Source organism: Equus przewalskii, chromosome 6 (genome assembly GCF_037783145.1).
Source record: "Equus przewalskii isolate Varuska chromosome 6, EquPr2, whole genome shotgun sequence".
Lineage (NCBI taxonomy): Eukaryota > Metazoa > Chordata > Mammalia > Perissodactyla > Equidae > Equus > Equus przewalskii.
Window position 1 is genome coordinate 33952347 of NC_091836.1, and position 24104 is coordinate 33976450.

A 24104-nucleotide genomic window follows, 5' to 3' on the forward strand; every position below is an offset into this window, starting at 1 on the left:
TTCCTCCATTTTCTATGTGGGACGCCGCCACAGTGTGGCTTGAGGAGCGGTGTGTGGGTCCGCACCCAGGATGCAAACCCACGAACCCAAACCACCAAAGCGGAGTGCGCAAACTTTACCACTACGCCACCGGCTAGCACCACTAATTCAGTCTTTAACCCAATGGGATCAAAGTCTGCTCTATTAATCTGCTGAAACCGTTCATATTATGGTAAGCACTATGTTCTTAATTACTAAGAAGAATGGTCTTCAAACTTTGTCCTTAACTCATTTGACAATCCTGCAGCACTTGATAGTATTCATTACCTATCTGTGTCTCTATCTTTGTCAAATATATCTTTAATATAACTTTCTATAAATACTGATTGACAGGAGGGGGTAGAGCTGCCCAAGGCTTTAACGGCGAATAAAGTTCCAACTTTCAAAACATAATAAAAGTTTTGAAAGGAAAAGAACCTTAGAGATTATCTAGTCCAACTTCCTCACTTAAAAAATGAGGAGCCAAGGACCCAAGACAAGTACTTCTTCCAAAGGGATATGGCATCTAAAAATTACCAAATGCCATTCACAAAGTGTTTCCTAAGGGAGCCATTCCACTAGATTGTAAACTCCATGAGGTAGGCATTAGGCCTGTCTTGTTCACTGTTTTCTGAGTCCAGAACAGTGCCTATCATGTTAGGATTGTTCAAAGTATATTTATTAGGTAAATGAATTAAGGTAATTTCGAAGTAGTAAATTACTAGCAAGAAGATCAAATTTTTCTTAGCAAAGAAAATCCGGAAACTCATCATTCAATCACAATAGTCGATTATATTTATAAATCAACGAATCCAAGGTAGGTAGGGCTCCTACAACCTTTTGAAAAAAGCAGGAGCAGAATAGGGTATAAAACAGATACAGCTACAATTAGCAAAGCAAATTAATTTCTTTGCAACAAAGGAGGCCTAGCTGTAGAGGGCAAGGCTATTTTTAAAACATCTAACCTTGTTACATTTTTCTTTGCAGGGGAGGGGTCACCTGCCAAATGCAACTCTGCAGCCCCACCCAAATTTTAGTATTTCTTATGCCTTACAAACTAAATAAAATATTCAAGAATACAAAGTAGTTCTGTCAAAGATAGAAAAGGAAAAAGCCTCAATTGTTCCCTGAATTTTAATAGGGTCAAACAGAAGAATGACCACCAGAAACCAAGAGATCTTACCTCTCGGCAGCCTCAGTCTCTGTGGGGACTGTCCAGGGCTGAATCCTATTAGCTGGCACTTCATTCCGAACCTGGCTATCAACGACTCACTTTTCTGTCTATAACTGGTCAGTACTGTCTTCATGAGGGAAAAATTCTTGCAAAGAACAAATAATTCAAGAAATTTTGATTCTCAGTGAGTGTCAATGCCTAAATTTTGTAGGTTCCTCCATGCTAGCAGCTGAAGGTCTTGCCCATTCAGATTAGGAAGAAAAAACCCTCAAGGAGGAGAACACTAATTGTAAAAAAAAAACAAAAAAAAACCAAAACCCCCACATCTTCCATTGCTCAAGGAACTATATTCATGTGACCATAAAGCCTTTAACCCTACACTGTAGGTAAATCATATGGCTACTCACACAACATCTCATCTTGGCAGTAACATTATAAAAGCCATACCTAGTATGCGTGGTCATGTTTAAGGACTTCTTTGGGATACAAGAATCCTTCTAGACATGGAATCCTCAAGTGCTTCTCTATTTAGTACAAGACAGGTCAAAAAATCAGGGTATACTGAACTACTTAACTATTTCAGACATAAGCAGCAACAGAAATTAGTCATCAAAGATAGATAACACTATTTGCCTAGAACTTCCTCCCCACCTAAAAGGGGAAAACAATCAGTTGTTTGGTAAAGAACTGACTTGGATTAGAGGTTATTTTCATCTGACTCCTACTTCACCTCTCAAGTTGCTACGTTGGCAGCTCTCTCCAATCTTTTTCTCAGTACTTCATAACCTGGGGCACCGTATATGTAGTAACTAAAAAAAACACATTCTAGAGAATTATCTAAAATATTTCTAGGACAGCAGAGCAGAATCATTTATCTTTAAAGCCCTCCCATACAAAAACACCTTGCATTACACACTAATTGTTCCATAATAAACCATGTCTAAAAATTAAGAACTACACATGTATACACACACACACACACATTACCAAACAACCTCAAACAGCTTTATTGTTAACAACATTGTATTGCTTACCCAACACAAAGGCACTTTCTTCTATTCATGAGACCAATGCTTAAGAGGGAAACCGCAGGGCAGGTTTTCCCTCCTGAAATTGATGGCCATTTTCTTTCTTTCATATGTTGACCATATGATTCTCTCAGTTTTGCAGTTATTTTCTTACTAAAAACTACCATCTATAATGCAAAGGTAACCTATAATACAGATTTTTTCCATTAGCAAATTTTACATATTTGGTTGTGAAAAAAAGAAATAATCTTGACATCTAGATAAATCATCAAAAAAGTAAGGTTATTAAAAATCCTCCATCGAGATATCTGGGTACAAGCATTAAGTCAAGATTCAGTCAATTGTTAAAAAATGGTAAATACTGAATTACTTCAAAAAGTGTGGGTTTTTTTGCATTTACATGGTATAAACTACAGGTCTAAGTGCATGAAAAGAATACACCCTCATATCCTGACACATACCCTTTTATTGAAAAACCTGAAAATAACATGTTTTAAGTTTAAGCATCTGTCCTTGGGAAACTGAATTTATTGAGGAAGTTGTTAGAAAGAAATCCAGGTGATAACACTTTTTATAGCTCATTTGATAGAATTTTTGTATTTTATTCTTACCTTTATGAGGATTGCTAAAAGCAATGGCCACATGAAAAAGTCTGTACCTTTTACAAAAATCAAACATTTTCCATATGCAGCTCAACATCCATGTATGAAGTGAACCACAACGACCATTTCCTCAATGCCTACTGTGCACTGAGATCTGGGTTAGCAGTTTACATTTATTATTCCCAATTTTTACAATAATCCTAAAAGAGAGGGTCTCAGGATACAGACTCTGAGGAGACCGTGTGCAGGTTTACTGGGAAGGGCTCTTGAGAACACCACCTGACAAAGACTGAGCAGGACCGGGCAGAGAAAGTTGAAGACAGACATAGTTGTAGCAAAGCCCTCGGCTAATCCTAAAGGAACTTGGATGACCCCTCAGAGCTGTCCTGAATTGAAGCAAGGGGGCTGTACTTTGTATTTCGGCACTGACCAGTGACTGGCTTCAGGCTGCCACCAGAGAGGGGGCCTAGCCTGGGGGTAGACAGCTCCCTTGGGCAAAAGGAAATTCTTGGGAGGAATTCAACCAGAAGCCTCATCAATCAGTGCTCCGGTCAGCTGGGGGGACCATGTCTCTCTCCTGGAGGAGGGGTCTTGGCAGTGCAGCACATATATAGGGAAGGCATGTGGGTATCCCTATTTAACAGAAAAGACAACTAAGAGAAAGTCAACAGCTTATCCAAGCTCACTATCAGAGGATCTTTAAATTCATCTTAGGTTGCAAAAGTAGGATGCTGTATGCTTCTCTTCAGAGACATTGAAAAGCATAGAAAGTCACTGTATTTACCTTTTTGCCATAATTGCTGGGAAATTCATAGCTCATTTTAATATATAGCTGAGGTAACCGTATTTACCTGGGTTACTGCTATACTCCTTGCACTCTCTGACTTCTTATTTTCTGGTTCTATTTTTAGCTTTCTTCACATGCATATACACTTTTTGGTATATTTATATTATATATTATAAAACAGTCTATCTCATCCCCATCACCTCTAAAAAGAAGAGTACCCAAACCATTTAGACATCAGGTGGACAATGGCAGGCATAAGGTAGTGGACATTCCATGGTCTCCTTTGGTAAGCCACATCATTACCTGCTTTTACTGTCAAAAAGTAATTCTACTTTGTAATGTTTCTCCTTACTTCCTTTAAGGGGAGTTGGTAGTCCAATAAATATAATCATTTATATAAAGACTTGAATGGATAACAATGATTATTCTACAACAAAAGCTTTATTTATGTTTCAACATGTTTTAAATTCCTCCTTGGGACTTCCAAATCAATGTTTCTCATTATGTTTATAAACTTAGGACACCATGAATTATCTGCAAGAATTTTTAAAATTTGTGTTTATTTCTATGATAAGAAACATGTATGAGCATAATGATGTCCATCTGGGTGTTGCTCTGTGATTTTAGTATTGCATTTATGACTGTTTATGATCACCCTGTTGCCAAAATATCACTTCAATTGTCAAAATTTAATAAAGGTGAGCTGATGATTCATAAAGGGGCAATATAACCAAGTGGTTAAAAGCATGGAGCCACACTGCTTAATCTAGCTTCACCACCTGCTAGCTTTGTGACATTAGACAAATTAATCTCACTGTGCCTCAATTTCTCCATCTGTAGGGTGAGGCTACTAACAGTACCTCATCACAGATTTGTTGTGTTAAATGAAAAAGTACAAGTAGAGCATTTAAAACAGTGTCCACCTAATAGCTGGAACTCAGTAAATGTTAGCCATTATTATTATTACAAAAACAGTAAGAGTGGCACCATATGGAGAGCAAGCTGCCTTATGTATACAGGTTAGTCCAAGTAGAGAAAAAGTAGCAGCACAGTTTTATCACAAAGCACACAGTAGGAACAACAAATTCAAAAGAACCTCACTGCAGCAGCCAGTATCAGAACCTCCTTTGGAAAGGCAAGTAAGTTTCAGCTAAGCCACATCATCCCATAAAGGAATGCTAGCTTGATTTTTTTGACTTTTAGTTTTATTAGTACTTAAAGTGTTTTATAAAGTTTTTGTTTGATAATACGTGAGATCTATAAGTAAAAGGACTTTACACCTACATTTAGGTTTGTTGCATATTTAGTAACATTGTTACATGAACATGTTTTTGCCCGCACATTCCTCAAGTTTCAGAAACACCTGGCTACATCATCATAGCTTCTTCAACTTTGTGCTCATATTTCCTCTTTTATAGATAAAAGCCAATCATTTGAGCATTTCCAAAGGTTCAGTCTTGGCAAGAATATGGGGACTAACACCCTAACATATAAATGAAGCCGGAAGAAAGGTTCCCTAACTACAGTCCAGAGTGAGGAGTAGGCCCCACTGGCTGGGCTACCTGTTCACAAAAAGCAGGAGGCAGGCAAAACTCAGCATGAATCAAATAAGGAGGAGTAATGACATATATATTTTCTTAGAGTTCAAAAGAACAGAAAGCACATAGATCTCTCATTCCTTTTTTGGCGCATGTAAATTTACAGGAATTAAAATCAGATTCACCATCACTTCTTGAAAAATAACATTTCATGCATATGTGCTTATGCTACAGTGAAGAAGTTAACATTTTTCTCTTGACTTTTTGTCTTAATTTTTTAACGTGGTTTATATTACTTATATAAAGAATATTTTATGCTGTTCTAAAATTGGCACAACTCTGATCTCTCAAAGTCCAACTATTAACCATGTTTCCTAACTTGCATGAGCGAGAAGAGACATTACCTGGTTTTGCTGAAGGCTGAACCTCAGGACCCAGCACAGGGGTGCTCATTATCTAATGACTGAATGAATGCTAACAATGTTGTACTTTGCTGCTTGGTGGGGCAAACCTCAGTGACAAGTGGACATATCACAATAAAAAGGCATACTATAAAATCATGTAAATCATTCTTAATAAAGCAAAGGCAAATGAATTTCTATTTCTTAATTCATAATGAAAGGTAGAAACCTCAAACTTTCTGAGGTCAATAAGGCTGATATCAAGGAATATCATATTTGAGGCTTTTCTTTCTAACTGTGTTAATTGTTTTGAATTACATATTTTATTTATTTAAAAAAATTTTTTTTGGCTGAGCAAGATTTGCCCTGAACTAACATCTATGCCAATCTTCCTCTATTTTGTATGTGGGTTGCCACCACTGCATGGCCACCGATGAGTGGTGTAGGTTCACGCACAGGAAACAAACCCAGGCTGCCTAAGCAGAGCACGCCGAACTTAACCACTAGGCCAGGAGAGGCCAGCCCCCTAAATTACATATTTTAAAGATCATATTGTTTTCTACCAAAATCTAAGCTCCTTGAAGGCAGGGGGTTTTTTCAGTTTTGTTCACTGATGTATTCCCAGCACCTAAATCAATGCCTAGCATGCAGAAGCAGCTCAACAGACTTTTGCTGAATGAGTGGATAAATGAATAAAACTTCCTTAAGGTTGTCTATGGCAGTTGAGAGATCAATAAAAGGTTGAGGGACTTTTTGACCTATCATACTTTTCTTTCTAAATCATAAACAAGCTCTTTCCATTTACAGAAAAGCATTTGTAAATTTAAAATAATAATAATAAAAGCAGTTTTTGGTAGATATGAACTTTATTCTGGTTTTATTAATATCAATTACAAACATAGTTGACTTATTTGGATAAATGAAGCAATGTGAAGGTAGATAGTAGAGAAACAATACTGTGAGTTTCAAAAATTCAGGCTATTACAACAAAGCAGTCTTACAAAGGCTGAGAAAATGTAACTAGGAAACATACCTAAGTAAATAACTACCATTCTACTGTATCAATTTATATTGAAGGAAATATTATTTGGAAACTCAAAATATGTAATTTATGAATACAGCCAAGAACACATATATGAAAATGATGGCTGTTATTCCTAAAATGATGGCTGAGAATAAACAGAGGTTTGTATCTTACTAAAGAATAACAACATGCATCTCTAAGTGACAAAATAACACTCACTTGATTAGTGCCAAGAAAAAAAAAGTTTTTCCATTGGCTCTCAAGAACTCTCTTAACTCAAATAGGTAAGAATAATACAGATTAAAACACATGCCTTTTTCCAATATGCAGACATTTTTCAATTATTCAGAACAATTAGATGGGGAAGACTCTGCATAGATTACAAACTCCAGATAATTTGTAACATATGCATATAAGGCACAGATTTATTAAGCATTCATTTTTCAACACTGAATAAAGTTTTTGCAATGGTAAATAGTAGGCAGAAGAACACACTGCATGAACCCCAGAACAGAAATAAATAATCACAGCAATCCTAACAATCAGTTGTTTAAAAGTTAAAGCTCTTTATAGTACTGGTCTTTGTTTTTGAAACTCAAGAAGTTTTTTCTCCCATTTTGAAACATTTGTTAAACATTACACAGATATAACCTTCCAAAAGGGAAAAAAACTCCTATCCCACCTCAACCTAGTGATGTGAGCATCCTTCAGAGTGCCTGTGTGACAATGAACATTTGAAACCTTAGATCTGAATTTTAGTTCTTGCTCTCTGGTAATGTTAGAAAAAAAGAAGGCAGGATCATCATTCCTGAAGACTGGAGAGCAGATCAGAATCCAAGAGTCTGTACAGAGTATATCCTAGAGATAACACAGACACGACTGTCCTAAAATGGTTTTAGCTGGATCTCACTGGGTTCTAGAACCAACTCCAAAAACTTAAGCTATGAACTACTGATGATCTTTGAGGGCCACAACAAAGAATCCTCTGCGTAAATTGGTAGAGAAGTACATAGTGAGTTGTATGACAGGTTAAGATCTAATAAATCCTATAAATTAAAATTTTCAGATTCTCCAAACAGCCCCACTGATTTTGATGTTTCTGAAATCTGTTCTCTTCTCTCTATTTTCACTGCCACTGTTTGGCCTTTTGTCTAGCTTACTGCAAGAAGCCTTTAAGTGATCTTTGTGTTTCCAGTCTTACCCTTTCCAATTCACTGTCCACAGTACAGCCAGTTCTAGAACTTAAGACTAACCCTGTCAACCCTCAGCTTAAAATTCTTTGATGATTGGGACAAAGTCCAAACTCCTTAGCACATCATCTGACCTCCTGCTTATGTCTCCAAGCCTCATTTCTTACCACTTCCCACCTCCTTTGACTCTCTTCCCTCAAACCCTAGGCTCCAGCTATCTAGAACTATATGGTATAAAACACCTCACCAGAATATCTGAGACATGACCCATTCCAAATTAATGATGTTTCTGGAGTTTTGATACCTTAGGTCTAAAAGAAAAAGAGCACAATGATTGAAAAAAACAATCTCACCTCAGTATCTTCTAATCGTCTTTCATCTACTTGCAGGTTGCCCATTCCTGGGTTGGGAAATCAGTTTTAGTGGGTTGTTGACCACCTTTCTAAACAGTGCAAGTGGGTGATGAAGAGACAATGTATAGGGAACAAGAGCTGTTCTGGTGAAGAGGACCTGGGGCGGTGAGGGGGTGACTAGGAAGACGGGGTGAATGAGGGGCTGGTACAGGTTAGAGGGGATGGGTGCAGGTGAGGGGCATTTGAAGACTGCCAGTTTGGAGGAGGGGGATTAGCTAATCTGCGGGCACAGTGCAGGCAGGTAGTAACGGGGAGGTGTTCTGCCCCACCAGGTGTTGGCGTACATCAGTGGGACCCTGTCAAGCAAACCTGGAGCATCCCTGGTCTACCCCATGCCCTCCCGGAATGTGTCACTGCAGCTGCAGGGCCTCCAGGAGAAAGACTCCGGGTCCTACCTCTGTTCTGTGAACGTGCACGACAGTCAAGGCAAAGAGAGGGGCCATGGCAGCAAAAGTTTAGAACTCAATGTGCTGGGTAAGTGAGAAGCACACCCTCTCCAATATCTCCCCACCCCCATGGGAGGCCAGGCAGGTCTCTCCCAAGTGGCTGATGCAAAGCCTGGGGGAGGGGCAAATGGAGCAACAGAAGGGTATGTGTGTGGGAGGAGGGGGCTGGGGGGTCTGTTGGTCCCTTGGGGGTGAGTTTTTAACCAGTCTCCCCTCCCTCAGTTCCTCCAGCTCCTCCATCCTGCCGTCTCCTGGGCGTGCCCCGTGTGGGGACCAACGTGACCCTGAGCTGCCAGTCCCCAAGGAGTAAGCCCGCTGCCCAGTACCAGTGGGAGCGGCCACCCCCATCCCCTCAGGTTTTCTTTGCACCAGTTTTAGGTGAGGGAACTTGTGGAGACAAGTGACACTGTGGCTGGGGTGGGGGAAAGACCCGAGGTACCAGAGAGACTGGGGTGAACAGGGGAGGCGCTGCTGAGAAGTCCTGGGGAGAAGGAGGATGTGGGGAGGGGTGGAGAAAGAGGGCCTACCAGGTGCAGGCATCGTGCTGGGTGCTTCCCGTGCTGTGCTTGTGTTACTCAAGAGGCTCTGGAGCCACATAATCTGCATTCAAATAGAATAGAACATATCAGAGTGTACTGCACATAATTAAGTATAGTGTCATTATGTGGATTAAATAAGTTAATATTTGTAAAGCACTTAGTGCATGGCACATAGTAAGTGTTAGCTATAATCATTATTATTTTGTGAAATTTGTTTCAGTTATATATACATTATGTGAGTACTAGACCACAGGATAAAATCTATTTCTTCTTCTTGTATGTCCAAAAAGATGCATTGCTTTGGTTTTTCTTTCCAGTATGTAAATTAAGAAATGAGATATACAATGGATATTTGCACAACTACAATTCAACATCAAAAAGTTATTTATCAAAACATAGATATAATCTAGAATTATGTCTACAGTTAGTTTAGTTATTCCAAAACTATCTGCTCTGCCCTTTATCTTGGTTCTTTATGACACCACCAACCATTCATTCACAGTCATAGCTTCACCAAATGCCATGCAGTATAGCAAATTGTTCTTCAGTTGAAAGGCATGACTTTTTAAATAGCTGATCATTTAAACTTTCTGGAACAACTGCCGTTAACTGGACACCTCCAGTTTTGGATTCTTGGACAAAATATATCTTACTGTCTTTGAAGTTTGCAACGTTCTAGGTTATGCTGCCTCTGGGCTTTTATCCCAACTGCTCATCTATCTCTACTCACTTCTGCTCAATTCAATGCCACTTCACCTTCAGAATCCACCTCCTGAAAGCCTAAGATGGCATGCCCTTCATGTGTGTGCCTGTAGCACGATGAGCTTACCATCAACACAATACACAGACCTTGCTCACGATACTGCAACTGGTGCTTTAGTAGCCTGACTCCTTCAGTGGAAGGTGGACACCTTGACAGTAAATGGTACACTGCTCTATTTAGGGCCTACTGCAGGAGGCACCCAAATATTTGTTGGTGATAAAAAAAATTAAGTCCTTACTTTGGACTTTAGTATTTAATGAAACCCTGAGATGAATCTGTCAGTTTCATCTGATGCAAGGGAATGGGCAAGATCTCCAAATCCTCCCCCACATGCTTGGACTTTAGTCAAGAATTAAGTTCCACATCTTTCCCATTTCCTAAGGGCAGTGGAATTCAAGGGCCTAGTCCCACTAGATCAGCCAAGAAAGGAATCAAAAAGATGCTCAGAGATCTAAAGCACTGGTCTTCAACTGGGGTACCCATAATCCTTCTATAATGACTGATGAAGGCACCCTAAAACCTCAGGCATTACTGTCATTCCCAGTCTTGTATTTTTTAGGTGTGAAGCATGGCCCCTGAATTTAGAATAACCAAAGCAATACAGGTTAGTGATATTATTTCTTTTAAATCTAAGTGGAATACTGTCTGATCATCAACATTTTCAAAATACATTTGATAAAACCTACAGATAAAAATTTGGGTGGATTTTTCAGATTCATAGTACATTATTCAATAAATTTTACAGGCAATCCTCATCTTACTCATCTCTTACTAGATTTAATATTTCCTATATCCTGTTAACTTCCTGTAAACTTTCAAACATGTGACGAAAAAATTTTAATGTCAGCTTAAAAGTCTTTGAGAGAGTACAGGGATTTCAAAACTCTTTTGGGAATATATAAGCAAAAAATTGGAACACTATTTATTCCAAAGCTGTTCTGACCAATACCATAGCCACTATCCACATGTGGCTATTTAAATCTAAATTAATTTAAATTAAAAATTCAGTTTCACAGTCACACTAGCCACATTTCAAGTGCTCAATAGCCGCCTGTGGCAAGTGGCTACTACACAGTGGCTGTTGGACAGTGCAGAAACAGAACACTCGTATCATCACAGAAAGTTCTACTGGACAGCTCTGTCCGAGACAACCAAGAAGATGACACTGTTTGCCCCAGCCAACTAAAGTTGTAATATTGTATTCCTTGCACTAAAAGCTCCTCCTCCTAGAATGGTAGATCATTTTTCTTGACTTCTATCAAGGTTGCTCCTACTCAGGGGTAAAGTGACAGGGAGGACAAGAAGGAACTTCGAGCTCCCCCTAGAGATATGAATGTATAGCCAAGAAAATCCTTTCACAAAATAAAGACTTCTTTAATACTCTGAATAACAACTTACATCCTACACTGTTCAATATGGTAGCCACTAACCACATGTGGCAATTTATAATTTAAAATTAAATTAACTAAAGTGGAATATAATTAAAAATTCAGTTCCTCAGGCACACTAGCCACATTCCAAGGGCTGAACAGCCCCATGTGACTGGTGGCTATCTCACTGAACTGTGGTAGATATAGACCATTTTCATCAGCAGAGAGTTCTATGGAACAGCACTATTTGTACTATGTGCTTTCTAAATTCTTTTTGCCTTTTACATATCCTCTTAATGAAAGATCCAGAATATTTCACTCCACTCTTTACTAGATTTTCCAAAATGCCAGGAAATAAACTCAGAAGCCTATTCATTCACAGTTTTAACATGTGTTTGTTAGATCCCTTACCTCCAAAACTGAAAGCCTAAATATAAGCGTATGGTCAGTAGTCTAAGATGGTCTATTCTTCGAGGATATACATCAAGCCCCTGTCAGACTCACAAGTAGACAAGCAAACAAGAATGCACAAGCTTGCGGGTAACAGTGGCATGGGAACAACAGAAACTAAGTATGAAAAAAATGGAAGGAAACAAATCTGACTAAATCTTTCTTACAAACTATCTGCGTGGTATACCACATTTCTTGAAAATCTGTCAACAATAAGGCAGAGGGAAAGGCTTGTCTGCAAACCCCAGAGAGAAGTCCTCAGAGATGGGCAGAGTCTATTAAAATGCTTACAGAGGGGCAAAGGTATCTTTGGGCTCCAAGCTATCTTTGCCTTATTGGTTCTCACAAACAAATACTGACAAAGCTTGATAGCCAAAATAAAAGACCAAATAGACTATACTGTGATTTGTCTGCTAAAGGACGAGATTTGTTCCAAAGATTATGACAATTACTGATGAATAAATCTAAGCAACGTCCCTAAAAAATGAACCATTTTGTTTGCTAGGCAGAAGACTCCCTATCACTTTTAAATTTGTCTGATGAGCAACCAGCACTGATCTGGCAAAAATAAGTTTTTTAGGTCATATGATCACCTTGCATTTCATTTCATCTTGAGGCAGAGCTAGAAGTACACATCTGTTTGAAAGACATTGGCTTTAGCCAACTCTCAAGAGGCAAATTTCTGGAGAACACCCAAAAATATGGGACGTGAGAAGGAGTTTTGCAGTGCATCAGATTCACTGACTGAAGTGTGAATACAGCATCTGGCTCAGAAGTGAATGTGTTCATGAATTCCACGTTCAGATAGATCTTTCAACTACTACAGTATGGACTGTGATGAGCTCTCTCCCTCCTTTGAAGTCATCACACTTATTGTCTGCTTTAGTCACATGACACTTAATCAAGTAATGCATTGCATACCATCACTTGTGTTGTCTTGTACAGCTTTTTAACTCTTTGATGTTCACTGTTAGCTCTTGCAGTGTATATTACAGTTCTTTTATTCATCCAAACACCTAGCAGACAGCCCTGCACATAATAAACACTCGAGTATTTGGTGAATGGAGATATGGAGAAAAGGCCTATAGAAAAGGGGAATGGAATGACCAGACAGAAAACCACCTATTTGTTTATCTGACTCCAAAATTAGGCTGGAATTGCTGGTGGACAAACTTTCTTCTGGTAAACAAACAAAAAGCATCAAAACTTCAGAACCAAACAATAATCTGTGTAGCAAGGCAGTCTCAGGCACATGGAGTAACAGGACATGTCAGACTTGAAAATGAAACTCTTTGCAGCAATAAACAAATGTTTATATCTGACTTTATGTTAAAATTCTGTGTGTGTAGAAATATACATATTCACTTGAACAGTATTTAAAAATAGTGCCTTTGTAGCAAAATCCAAGAGTTATTAATTCAATTCCCATATGTACAATTTTAATACTTTTACTGTATAAAAAAGAGGACTGAGGCACGGTCCAGAGAAGGGAAGTGATGTGCTTTAAGGTCTTTCAGGAAGGTGGTCAGGGAAGAGGCTGGGATAAGACTCAGCTTTCTGATGCCCTCATGGAATGAAATGAAATCAGCTACATCAACAGTTGAAACTATGATTAAGGGAAAATTTCATGGAAAAACCAAAGTTACTATATATATCTCTCTTCCCTCCATTCAAACTTAAAAGAAATTATTTACTGCGTTTTCATAATTGAATTTTGATAGAATCTTTAAATACATTAGACCAGAAATACAACTGATGCACAAGGTGGGTTCCTTCCCTGGGAGCCGCCGACATGAGATCACATTTAAGTAAGCCACATTAGTCCACACAAGAACTTCCTCACAGTCCATATCTTACTGCACTGTTTTGTTTCTATTTTGTAAAATCTAAAGCAAAAAGGATTACTGAAGTTCTTCTTACAGTTCTTATCAACACAATAAAGTGAAAGAGATCTCTGAATTACTCATCTGTTCTAATCGGCATTTCTGAAACTGAGATCTAAAGATTTGTTTTCAGGGGTTTGGGATTCTCTGAGAATTTTGTAAGGCTGTGTTTTTATTTTCATAAACATAATCTGGATTACTTGGACATCCACCTCACAACTGTGAAAGGCTATGATTTCAGTGATCACATTTGCTTCCATGCTTAAGATAACATTCATACTAAATTCTCCTAGAGGGGGAGAGCTTAGTTTTCAATGCAGTATTTTTCAAACTGGGATTCAGAATCTATGTCTTTGGGTTACAGATTGAGTAACGCTGCTCTAGATTTTTATACTTTCCAAAATTCTCCTTCTAGACTTTATTTGGTGAATTTAATAAATATGTATCTAATGCCCAGTATGTGCTAGGCACTGAAGATACAGTAGCAAATAGGAGAGACCAGAACTTGTCTCTACAGAGATTAAATTCTGGCAGGAAAGACCAACACAGTTTATGAAGTTTGGTTCCTTGGTTGAAATCACTTGAGCAGAGCACTTAAAAAAATCCAAACAATTATCTGCGCTCCTTTTCATCAGCTACTGTGGATCAGAGAGCCCATCATCATCACGTACATATTCTCAAAATACTCTAAGAGCTTGAGGTCAGTTTGGTCTTCTCTGGAAACAGGTAAACTGATCCTCTTTCAAAAATTCTTCAGAGAAGCTCAATCTCCTTTCCTTGCTTTAGGTTATGCTTCTCATAACTGGACAAGGATGCAATCCAACTAGACAGTTCTTGGTCATTTGAGAAACGATTTTATGGAGAGATTTACATTCAGTGAGGTTTTGATAGCACAACACTTTCTCTTTGATTGGGAAATTTCTATGGACAAAAATCGATCAAGGTAAAACAGTTACAAATGCCTAAGGTGCACTTCTAAAGTCAAGAGAAGTTCATGGATAGACGCTAACCAGTACAGTGCAAAAACTCTCCCCAAAATTTAACCTTAATGACCTTGAATAGAACAATGAATGGGATTAAAAGAGCAGAGCCTACTATTAGCCACTACTTTAATCCTGTCTATAAGCTACTATTTTAATGACATCTTTGTTTAAAAAAAAAAAAGAGGGGGGCATAAGAAGACCCAAAGGTACATGTTATCAAGTAAACCAATTTAATTTTGTAATTCAGAAATGGGTGCCAAATTCCTTGAACAAAAGTTAACACGTTTGAAATATCTTAGGACCAAATTTTCTAAGCAACAATGTCCCAGGATGAACAGTACTTGAGCCAAGATCTCTTGAACTTTGGAGCAATCTCCTCCTTTACTGTGCTTATGATTGTTCTTACTGGGTTTTACCCCCAAGGAATTGAGGTAAAAGTGCCATCCTACCAGAAAGGAAGTGCACAGGTACTATGACTGTGAACAAGAAGTGGTTCAATGAAAACTGGGAGGAAGAATCCTACCAGAATCTACGAGACACTATGATGAGGGAACTAGCTTACCTAAAAAACAACTCCATATCTGCCAATAAAACAAATTTGAACGCCTGGATTGAAAGTCAGCAGAAACAGCAAAACAATAACGAGGCTGGTGCTAATTTCCAGCCCAAATTAAGCCTCTGTATTTAAACGTTCAGATAACACAAGGAGAGCCAGATGCACACTGAGAGCTTTACTAGTCACCACATCGGGCACAATAACTAAAGCAGGGAAAAACTGGCTTTCATGAAGGAGCTTAGTCAGAAACGTAAAAGGGCCTCAAGCCAATCTAACTCTAGAGGCACCGCCACTCCAAATTCCAGACCAACTCTCAGCCAGGCTAACTTTAATTGTGCACCAAACTCCACGATATCGACACACTACTATCTGGCCACCATCGAGCCTTTCCAATTCTCCAAAGCATCTTAAGTCTTACTTGTCCTCGCAACTCAAGTTAGAAGCAAGGCGACTGACACAAAGGCCAGTCGTCCGAAGGCGCTTTTTGTACAGCTCTGCCACTGCCACTCATTTGAAAATTCCTAAACTGGGGGCTCACCGGCCCCCTCTCTTCTGCTCTTCCTCAGTCCCGCCCCGGCTGGTAAGCCTCTGCCTGGGAGCCCCTCCGCCTGGAACAAAGCGAGGGGCCCCGGCGGTGGGGGCGAGAGGCGCCAGCGGCATGGGGACTGCCGCACGGCGCACAATGAGAAACTACCAACTTCAGAGCGCAGGAACATCCTCAATTGGCAAGAAAGAGGGGCGGCGGCAGGCACGCCCAACTTCAAACTCAGGAAACCTACGGGCTGGCGGCCATCTGGAAAAAAGCCCCCTTCCCAGGGAGAGAAGAAAAAGGCGGAGGAGATGCGAATCGCCCACCGGGCCCCGGAGGGGAGCCCTGCGCTCAGACCGGCCCCTGCCCCCGAGGCCCGCTTCCCCGCCTTCTCTCTGCCTCTGGTTCGCTGCCCCAGGCCGGGCGGCCGGTTACCTTGATGCGCTCCCGGCACTGGGATGGGGTCCGCTCGTAGCCCAGCTCGGCCAGGGCCCGGGACACGCGCTCGTACATGGCCGGCCCGGGGGCCTTGCTGCCGAACACCGTGCCGGCTCCCTCCAGCTGCTGGTACCGCGCCTCCACCAGCCGCTCGTTGCCCCACACTGCGATGAGCGCGTTCGTCTCGGCCGGCGTCCACGACATGCCCCGGCAGGCGGCGGCGGCGGCTGCCGCAGCCCCGCCACCGCCGCCACCAGGGGAGAAGGAGACCGAGGACGAGGCGGCGCTGCGGCCCCCCAGCCCCAGCCCGAGACCCCCGGACGCCGCTGCCCCCGAGCCCGCCGCACTGCCTGGCCCGAGCGGGGAGGCACCCCGAGGCGTGGAAGGGTCGGACAGCGATGGATTTCCGTCGCTCAGGCCACCAGGAGAGGCCGGGGAGAGCACCTCCATCTTCGGGATTTTTAGCGGCGAGTTGGCGGGCAGCTCCGAGCCACAGGGCGCAGCCATCTTCCAAGCGGCCGCCGCTGCACCGCCCGGAAGTGACGTACCCGCGCATCCGGCCGCCGCGGTCTCCGGGGCTGCCCTCGGGCCTGGCTCGCCGGTGGGCGGGTGGCTTCGGGCGCCTGGTGCCGGGCGGAAGCCGTCAGCTCCCGCCGGCCGTTCTCCGCGAGCCCTGCCGCGCCGCCCGCCCCTCTCCCGGGGCGAGGGGCGAGGATGAGGCGCGCCGAAGCCCCGAGCTGAGGAGAAGGGTGGGGGCATGAGGGCGCTGGTGTGAGGAACAGATTGGAGCCTTCCCACTTCCTCTCCAATCTCAGCCCCCGGGAGGAGGGGTGAGGCCCGCGAGGGGGCCCGGAGTTAAGGAGGACTTGACCATTTCGCTCGCTCGCTCTCCTCTCTCCCTCCCGTCTGCCTGTCCTCCCTCCAAACTGGCCCCGGGGTGCAGAGGCCGACGTCCAGGGCGGAGACTGGGGAAACCTACGGAGGGCATATCCAGTAAGGCGCCAAGGCTGAAGGGAGAGCATTTCTGGGGGAGGCTTTAAAAAGCGGTTGTGGAGCAGTATTGGAGTTTGTACGCTGTAGCTTTTCAAGAAGCCCAAGCGCATTATTTGAAGAACAGCAATTGTGGTTCCAGTTATGATCTGTGTTCCAGTTAGCCTGGGTAGGCGTGACCGTTTGCAGAAGAATTAGATATCTTTATTGCATTTGTACAGTTTGTAGTTTAAATATGTATGAACTCTGGAGCCCTGCTGAAAAGTTAGTTTCCAATACCGTTCTCCATCCTCCCTAATTTGGAAGTTGCATCGTTTTCCCACTGTTTTTGACACACTCGAGTTATAAGGAGATTAAAAAGAAGACTGTCAATTATGACAGCTCTTGTGACCTCTAGTAATTAGTGTATTAATTGCTCCTGGATGCCCCTTAAAGTGCTGCAATTTAGTGGACATTAGCACACCAAATCCAATACATAGCTGTAAAGTATTTCAATATTCTGCAGAAACAAAAATCTAATTGGTTATTTTGGATCTTTAACTTAAAAGCCTCAGCTGATTTTTTTCATATATGATTAAGCATACAACATTTTTTAAAATAGCAAATATTTGCTAGGTTAAAAAAAACAATAGAGCTGAGATCAGCTACATTTTTAACTCAGAATCACCCATGAGAATATGGTTGTCGGAAAACCGAAGGAATAAGCAATAGGGATGAAGTGGAGAAGATGATTGTCTTCGTTCCTCCTGTTAAAATGCCACCATAGTTTATATAAAGAAGCATGAAGAAGTTCTAGAATTTATGCTGTCTCTTCCTCTGTTTCTAAGCACCTTGGTTAAGAGTATGGATTCTAGAATCAGAATGCTGGGCTTCAAATTCCAGTTCTGCTACCTCAGCCAATTTACTTAACCAACCTCCCGGTGCCTTGGTTTCTTCATGTATAAAATGAGGATGACCTCACAACATTGTTGTGAGAATTAAGTGAGTTAAAGGTAAAGCCGTTAGGATGGTACCTGGTCCACAGTAAACATTGTGTGAGCATTAGCTGTGATCTCACTTGGCCTGTGCTCTAGCTAATAGAATCTTTCCTTTGTTGCTTTCTCTCCATCACTGGTTTTCAGTGTTCTCGTTTTCAGTTCTCTCAAGGGCCCTAGTGTAATCTCAAACACCTGTCAAAGCAAAATTCACTCTTATTCAGCCCAACAGTAAGTTTTTTAATGTCATAAAGTATTGAGTATGAAAGGGAGAGTCATGCCTAAATCAAATACTAAATCAGGGACTCCAGAGAGTTTTAAAATCACTGCTTATCCTGCTCTCATTTTCCCACAAGCCTGAAAAAGATCCTCCCTCCTTCTACTGTTAATTCTGGATGATTCTCAGATCAACTCTGACTCTGACTCATGCAGGAAGGCTTACTAGATAAAGCGGGTTGACTAAGAGTCTCCCTTCCCACAGACTTTTGTTTCTAGACATTGTTTCTATATACCCCTCCTTTATTCCCACACCCGTCAGTCTATCCAATGAGAAAAAGTTGTATCAAAAGTTAAATTCAGGGGGCCGGCCAGTGGCACAGCAGTAGAATGTGCACGTCCTGCTTCGGCAGCCTGGGGTTCGCCGGTTCGGATCCCGGGTGCGGACATGGCACCACTTGGCAAAAACCACGCTGTGGTAGGCGTCTCACATATAAAGTAGAGGAAGATGGGCATGGATGTTAGCTCAGGGCCAGTCTTCCTCAGCAAAAAGAGGAGGATTGGCAGTAGTTAGCTCAGGGCTAATATTCCTCAAAAAAAAAAAAACGTTAAATTCCTGTAACATCCTAAAGTTAAAACTAAGCCACTAACGTAAAAGCTACTAATATGTATTTTGTAGTATAGAGACATTGCTATACATGCAACCAGGATCATGTGTGTGTCATGTTGGCTTACCACGGCTGATCCTGGATTCCAGGGGTTGTGTGATATGCTTGTTCAAGACTTCATAGTTCAATCAGAATTTATGGAATGGCTACTGTGTTTGACATAATGTGCTACACCTTTTATTCTGGATCTAAATGATAGTCATAAGTAGATAAAAATCTATTTGAAAGAGAACGTATGAAATGTCTCAAAAATAAAACAATGTGCGAAAGAGTATAGAACACTACACACTATCTTCTACCTGTAAAGTGTCAACAGCTCTCTTAATTGTATCATCCCCTCATCCATTTCCTCCACAATCTGTGTCAAGTGTTTGTTTTCTCAGCTATTCTGTGAAGCCTCCCCTAAGAAAGGACAGAAGTCCTCCATCTAATACCCGCTCACACAACTGAGCGCTTCACATGAGTTTTCTGCTTCAAAAACTTAGTTAATTCCGTTGCATACTCTCTCACTGTTTTATGACTCTCAGTACGTTTGTTGCTTTATCTTTTTCTTCCTTCATATTCCACATCAAGTCCTGTTACGACTACCTCTAAAATATTTCCTAAATATGACCACTTCTCAACCCTAGTCCAAGCCTCCATCCTGTCCTCACTGGACAACTGGACTTCATGCCTGCACACTTGCCTGCTTACACAATAGCCAAAGTGAATTTGGGTTTTTAGAACTTTTTTCCTGTGAAATATAACATGCATATAGAGAAGTAAATAAAATACGTATACAACTACTGTATGAATTATAAAGCAAATACTACATAACCACCATGTAGGTCAAGAAGTAGAATATAGCTGAACCTCTAGAAGCCCTGCCCTGCAATCCCTTCCCAATGTTAACCCCTATCTCCCTTATAAAAATAACCGCTATCCTGGCTTGCCTTGCCTTACAGCTTCATCACTTTATTACACATCGCTAAAAGAGTTCCCTGGTTTTGAATTTTTTGTAAATTAAATCACATGTATTCTGTGTCTGGCTTCTTTCATTCAGTGTTATGTTTTTAATTAAGATTCATCTATTCTGTATGAGGCTGCAGTTTATTTATTTTTGTTGCTGTAAAGTACTCTATTTTATGAATATATCACATTTATCCATCCTGTTGAATTTTTGGGTTGTCTCTAATTTAGGATATTATGAATAATACTGTTACAAACAGTCTTGTACATGTCTCCCAGTGCATATGTGCAAGTATTTCTGCAGAGTATATGCTTGCCTCCCTCCCTTTTTCCGTTCCTCCCTCCCTTCTTTTCTTCCTTCTTTCCGTGTGGATACCCAATTATTCCAACTCTATTTACTGAAAAGACCATCCTTTCCCTCCCTCTTTTGCGATACCATCTTTGACATGAATCAAGTGTCCATATGTGCATGGGTCTGTTTCTGGGCCCTTCTATTACATTGGTCTATTTGTGTATTCATTTTTCTATTTGTGTTCCTTGTGGCAATATCACACTGCCTTAATAATGAGTCACACCGGCTTTATGATAAGTCTTATGTCAAGTAGAGACGATCCCTCCTCCTCCTCTTCCTTTTCTTCCTCCTCCTTCAACAGTGGCTAGTTCATTACAGTGATTCTCAGCTCTCTTTACGTGAGGATCTTTCTCCGTGGAAGGAATGGAATCAAGTAGAGCGAGGAAGTGATTTAGGTTTAGATTCATCCACCCAGGAAGCTTTTGACTGTGACACAAACAGTCTATCTGGAAAAAAAAAAAAAAAAAAAAAAGAATGGCTTGCTATTTTTGATCCTTCACAGTTCCATATGCCTTTTAGAATTAGCTTGTCAAGTTCTATGGAAGAAGCGATGAGTATTTGGATTGGTATTGCATTGAGTCTATGGACCAATTTGAGAAAAACGCTATCTTTATAATAATCAGTCTTGCAATCCTTGAAAATGCTATATCCCTTCATTTATTTAGTCTTCAGTTTCTCTCAACAATTGTTCATAGCTTTCTGCATAAAGGTCTTACACATTTCTTGTTGGATTTATTCCTAAGTAGTTGGTATTTTTTTAAACATTCTTGTAAATGGTGCCAACTTTAAAATTTTATTTTCTAACTATTTTTGCTGGTACATAAAAATACAATTGACTCGTGTGTTGATTTTGCATCTAGTAATCCTGACAGAGTGGTATTTGAAAATTGTAAATCGTTGCACATCATTCCTTTGTTAAAAACCCACCAGTGGCTTCCCATTGTAAAAATATAATCCAAACCCTTTGCCATGACTGTGGTGGTTTTAAAACATGTCCACACATTATTCGACACTCTTCCAACAAGAAGTTGAGTCTATGTTTCGTCCTCTTGGACCTGAGTGAATCTTGGTGACTACCTTGATGAACCAAATGTGGAAGTGACACTGTGTGACTTTCAAAGCTAGAAATACCCTGAAGCTTCTGCCAGTTTCTGTTGATATACTTGCTCTGAAAACCTGTAGCCACCATGTAAGAAATTGAGCTACCCTAAGTCCACGTGGAGAGACCACAGAGAGAGAGAGAAAGCCAAAGAACCAGCAGTGTTCCGGCTTCCAGTTGTTTGTCTATCTAGCCCAGGCTCCAGACATGTGAACGGAGAAGCTCTGAGATGACCCTGGCCCCAGCCACCACCTAACTGCAGCCATGTGAGAGAGCCTGAGCAAGGGCTGCCTGCCTGACTCCAGGCACCCCCAGTTTCATGAGCAAGACTAATGACTGTTGCTGTTCGATGCCACCAACTTTTGGGGTGTTTTGATATGCAGCAATAGGTAATTGGAACAATGATCTACAAGGCCCTTATTACGCTAAGGTTCAGCCTCCCTACAGCACCAACCTCATCTCCCACTTCAAATACACTCCAGCCACACTGGCCTTGTATCTGTCCTATGAAACAAGTCAAGCTTATTTCCGTTTGGGAGCCCTTGGACTTGTTATATATCCCTACCTTAGAACACTCTTATCTTAGCTCTTCAAGTCATCTGCTCAAATGTCGCCTCCCCAGAGAAGCCTTTACTGCCTCTCTATCACATTACCATCTTATTTGATTTACACACATTTTCTGAAATCATTTATTTATCCATATTTATCTTTCTTCCATGTATTTATGGTCCACCATGCTCCTCTAGAATGTAAGCTGTTTGAAGCCAAGGATTTTATCTCTTTTTCTCCCTTCTAATAGGGACTTAGAATAGTACCAGGCAGGCTTTAGTCATCAACCAAGATAGAGTAACAGAGAATGAATATACACTCCTATCTTAAATAACGAGAAAACTAGACAAAATATATGAAACAATGGTTTTCAAGACATAGAATGTCAGACAACACAGGACAGTGAACCCTGAGAGATGGGAAACAAACAAGGTGACTGTGGCAATGATTTCACAGGTGTATGCATACGTTAGAGATTATCAAATTATACACTTTCAATATGTAAATTCATTGTATGTTAATTATACCTCAATAAAGTGTTATGAAAACATAGTTCCAGGCACATAGTAGGCACTCAATAAACATTTTTTGACTGGCTCTTGACTTTCTTGGTCTGTGATTTCTTAATGGTTAGGGATTGATTCTTCTATACATATTTATGTAATACCCAGCAGAGTACCATGTTGGAATAAGTATTCCACTGCTATTTTATAAATATTATCACGAAACAATTATTAGATCCATGATATTAGTGTCATTTAAGTGGGATAAAGGTAATTTATTTTTCCTGACAAAATGTTTAACTTCGTTAGCAATCAAAGAAATACAAGTTAAAATAATGAAATACTATTTTTAACCTTTTAATTTGCAAATAGTTTTAAATGATAGCATAAGCATGAATTATTTTTATATTCAGAAGAAGAAAGAAAGCTATTTCCATTCCTAAAGCATTTTACAATACCTACTTGACAAGAGATTGGGGAAATAGGTGCTTTCTCTACACTGCTAATGAGAATATAAACTGACAGAAATTTTCTGTAGAGCAATTTTAATAAATACCAAAAGCTCAAAAACAAGAACTCCTTGATCCAGCTGTTCCACTCCTAAAAATGTATACTAAGAAAGTAAGATTGCACACAAAGATTTAGTTACAAAATTGTTCACCTCTACGTCATGTACAAGACCAACAATTAGAATGGACCCATAAACCCAGCAATAAGAGACTGGTTAAACAAACACTGCTATATTCATTCCAAGAAATATTATTCTGACAAAAATGTAGTAAATGAATTAACTTAGAGAGATGTTCATAATATTGTTTTGTTAATCAAGAATAATAAGCTTGTTAAGAGGATGAAATGACACCATAGACTGGGAGAAAATATTTGCAAAACTCCTATCTGATAAAGGACTTGTAACTAAAATACATAATGAGCACTTAAAACTCAACAGTAAGAAAACAAACCACCCAATTTAAAAGCGGGCAAAAGATCTGAATGGACTTCTCATTACAGAAGATACATGTATGGAAAATATGCACATCAAAAGATGCTCGATGTCATACATCATTGGAGAAATACAAATTGAAACAACAATGACATATCACCTCACATATTAGAATAGCTAAAATTTAAAACACTGACAATGTCAAATGCTGACAAGGATGTGGAACAGCAGGAACTCTAACTCACTGCTGGTGGGAATGCAAAATGGTAAAACCACTTACAAAGCTAAATATAGTCTTACCATATGATCCAGCAATGGTGCTTATGTCCACACAAAAACCTCATATGAATGTTTGTGACAGCTTTATGCATAATTGCCAAAAACAGGAAGCAACCAAGAAGTCCGTCAACAGGTGAATGGGAAAATAAAGTGTGGTACATCCACACAGTGGAATATTATTCAAAAAATAAAGGAAATGAGCTATCAGGCCATGAAGACAGGAATGCATATTGCTAAGTCAGAGAAGCCAGTCTGAAAGGCTACATTCCAACTATATGATGTTTTGGAAAAGGCAAAACTATGGAGGCAGTAAAAAAGATCAGTGGTTGCCAGGGGTTGGGCAGGAAGGGAGGGCGGGATGGATAGATGGAGCACAGGGGATTTTTAGGGCAGTGAAACAATTCTGTATGATACTGACATACACACATGGATACATGACATCATGCCTTGT

The 24104-nt window shown here is 40.5% G+C and overlaps 1 protein-coding gene and 2 long non-coding RNA genes across 27 annotated transcripts in view; 2 read left to right on the forward strand and 1 right to left on the reverse strand.

Moving 5' to 3' along the window:
- LOC139083872 (uncharacterized) overlaps positions 1–9449 on the forward strand; it is a 28671-nt gene extending 19222 nt beyond the window's left edge. For 8 of the 11 annotated variants that reach the window (XR_011540926.1, XR_011540921.1, XR_011540920.1 and 5 more), the window contains 2 exons: positions 8448–8649; positions 8844–9449. This is a non-coding gene — a long non-coding RNA (uncharacterized lncRNA). Of the gene's footprint in view, positions 1–33; positions 212–8447; positions 8650–8843 lie in introns of all 11 variants that reach the window. The other 3 variants (XR_011540928.1, XR_011540927.1, XR_011540929.1) reach the window with 1 other exon arrangement.
- MSANTD2 (Myb/SANT DNA binding domain containing 2) overlaps positions 1–16954 on the reverse strand; it is a 30303-nt gene extending 13349 nt beyond the window's left edge. For 4 of the 15 annotated variants that reach the window (XR_011540915.1, XR_011540914.1, XR_011540913.1 and 1 more), the window contains exons 1-3: positions 16130–16674; positions 9149–9221; positions 8116–8162 (exon numbers count right to left, since the gene is read on the reverse strand). Coding sequence is in view for 3 of the 15 variants with exons in the window: in XM_070623341.1 (XP_070479442.1) it covers positions 8631–9221; positions 16130–16639 (1101 nt within the window). In the remaining 12 variants the exon portion in view is untranslated. Of the gene's footprint in view, positions 1–8115; positions 8163–8630; positions 9222–16129 lie in introns of those variants that run through there. The other 11 variants (XR_011540918.1, XR_011540917.1, XR_011540916.1 and 8 more) reach the window with 7 other exon arrangements.
- LOC139083874 (uncharacterized) lies at positions 10417–13702 on the forward strand. Its single transcript, XR_011540931.1, has 2 exons — positions 10417–10527; positions 12364–13702. It is a non-coding gene; the product is annotated as an uncharacterized lncRNA (long non-coding RNA).
- Positions 16955–24104: the final 7150 nt, after the last annotated feature.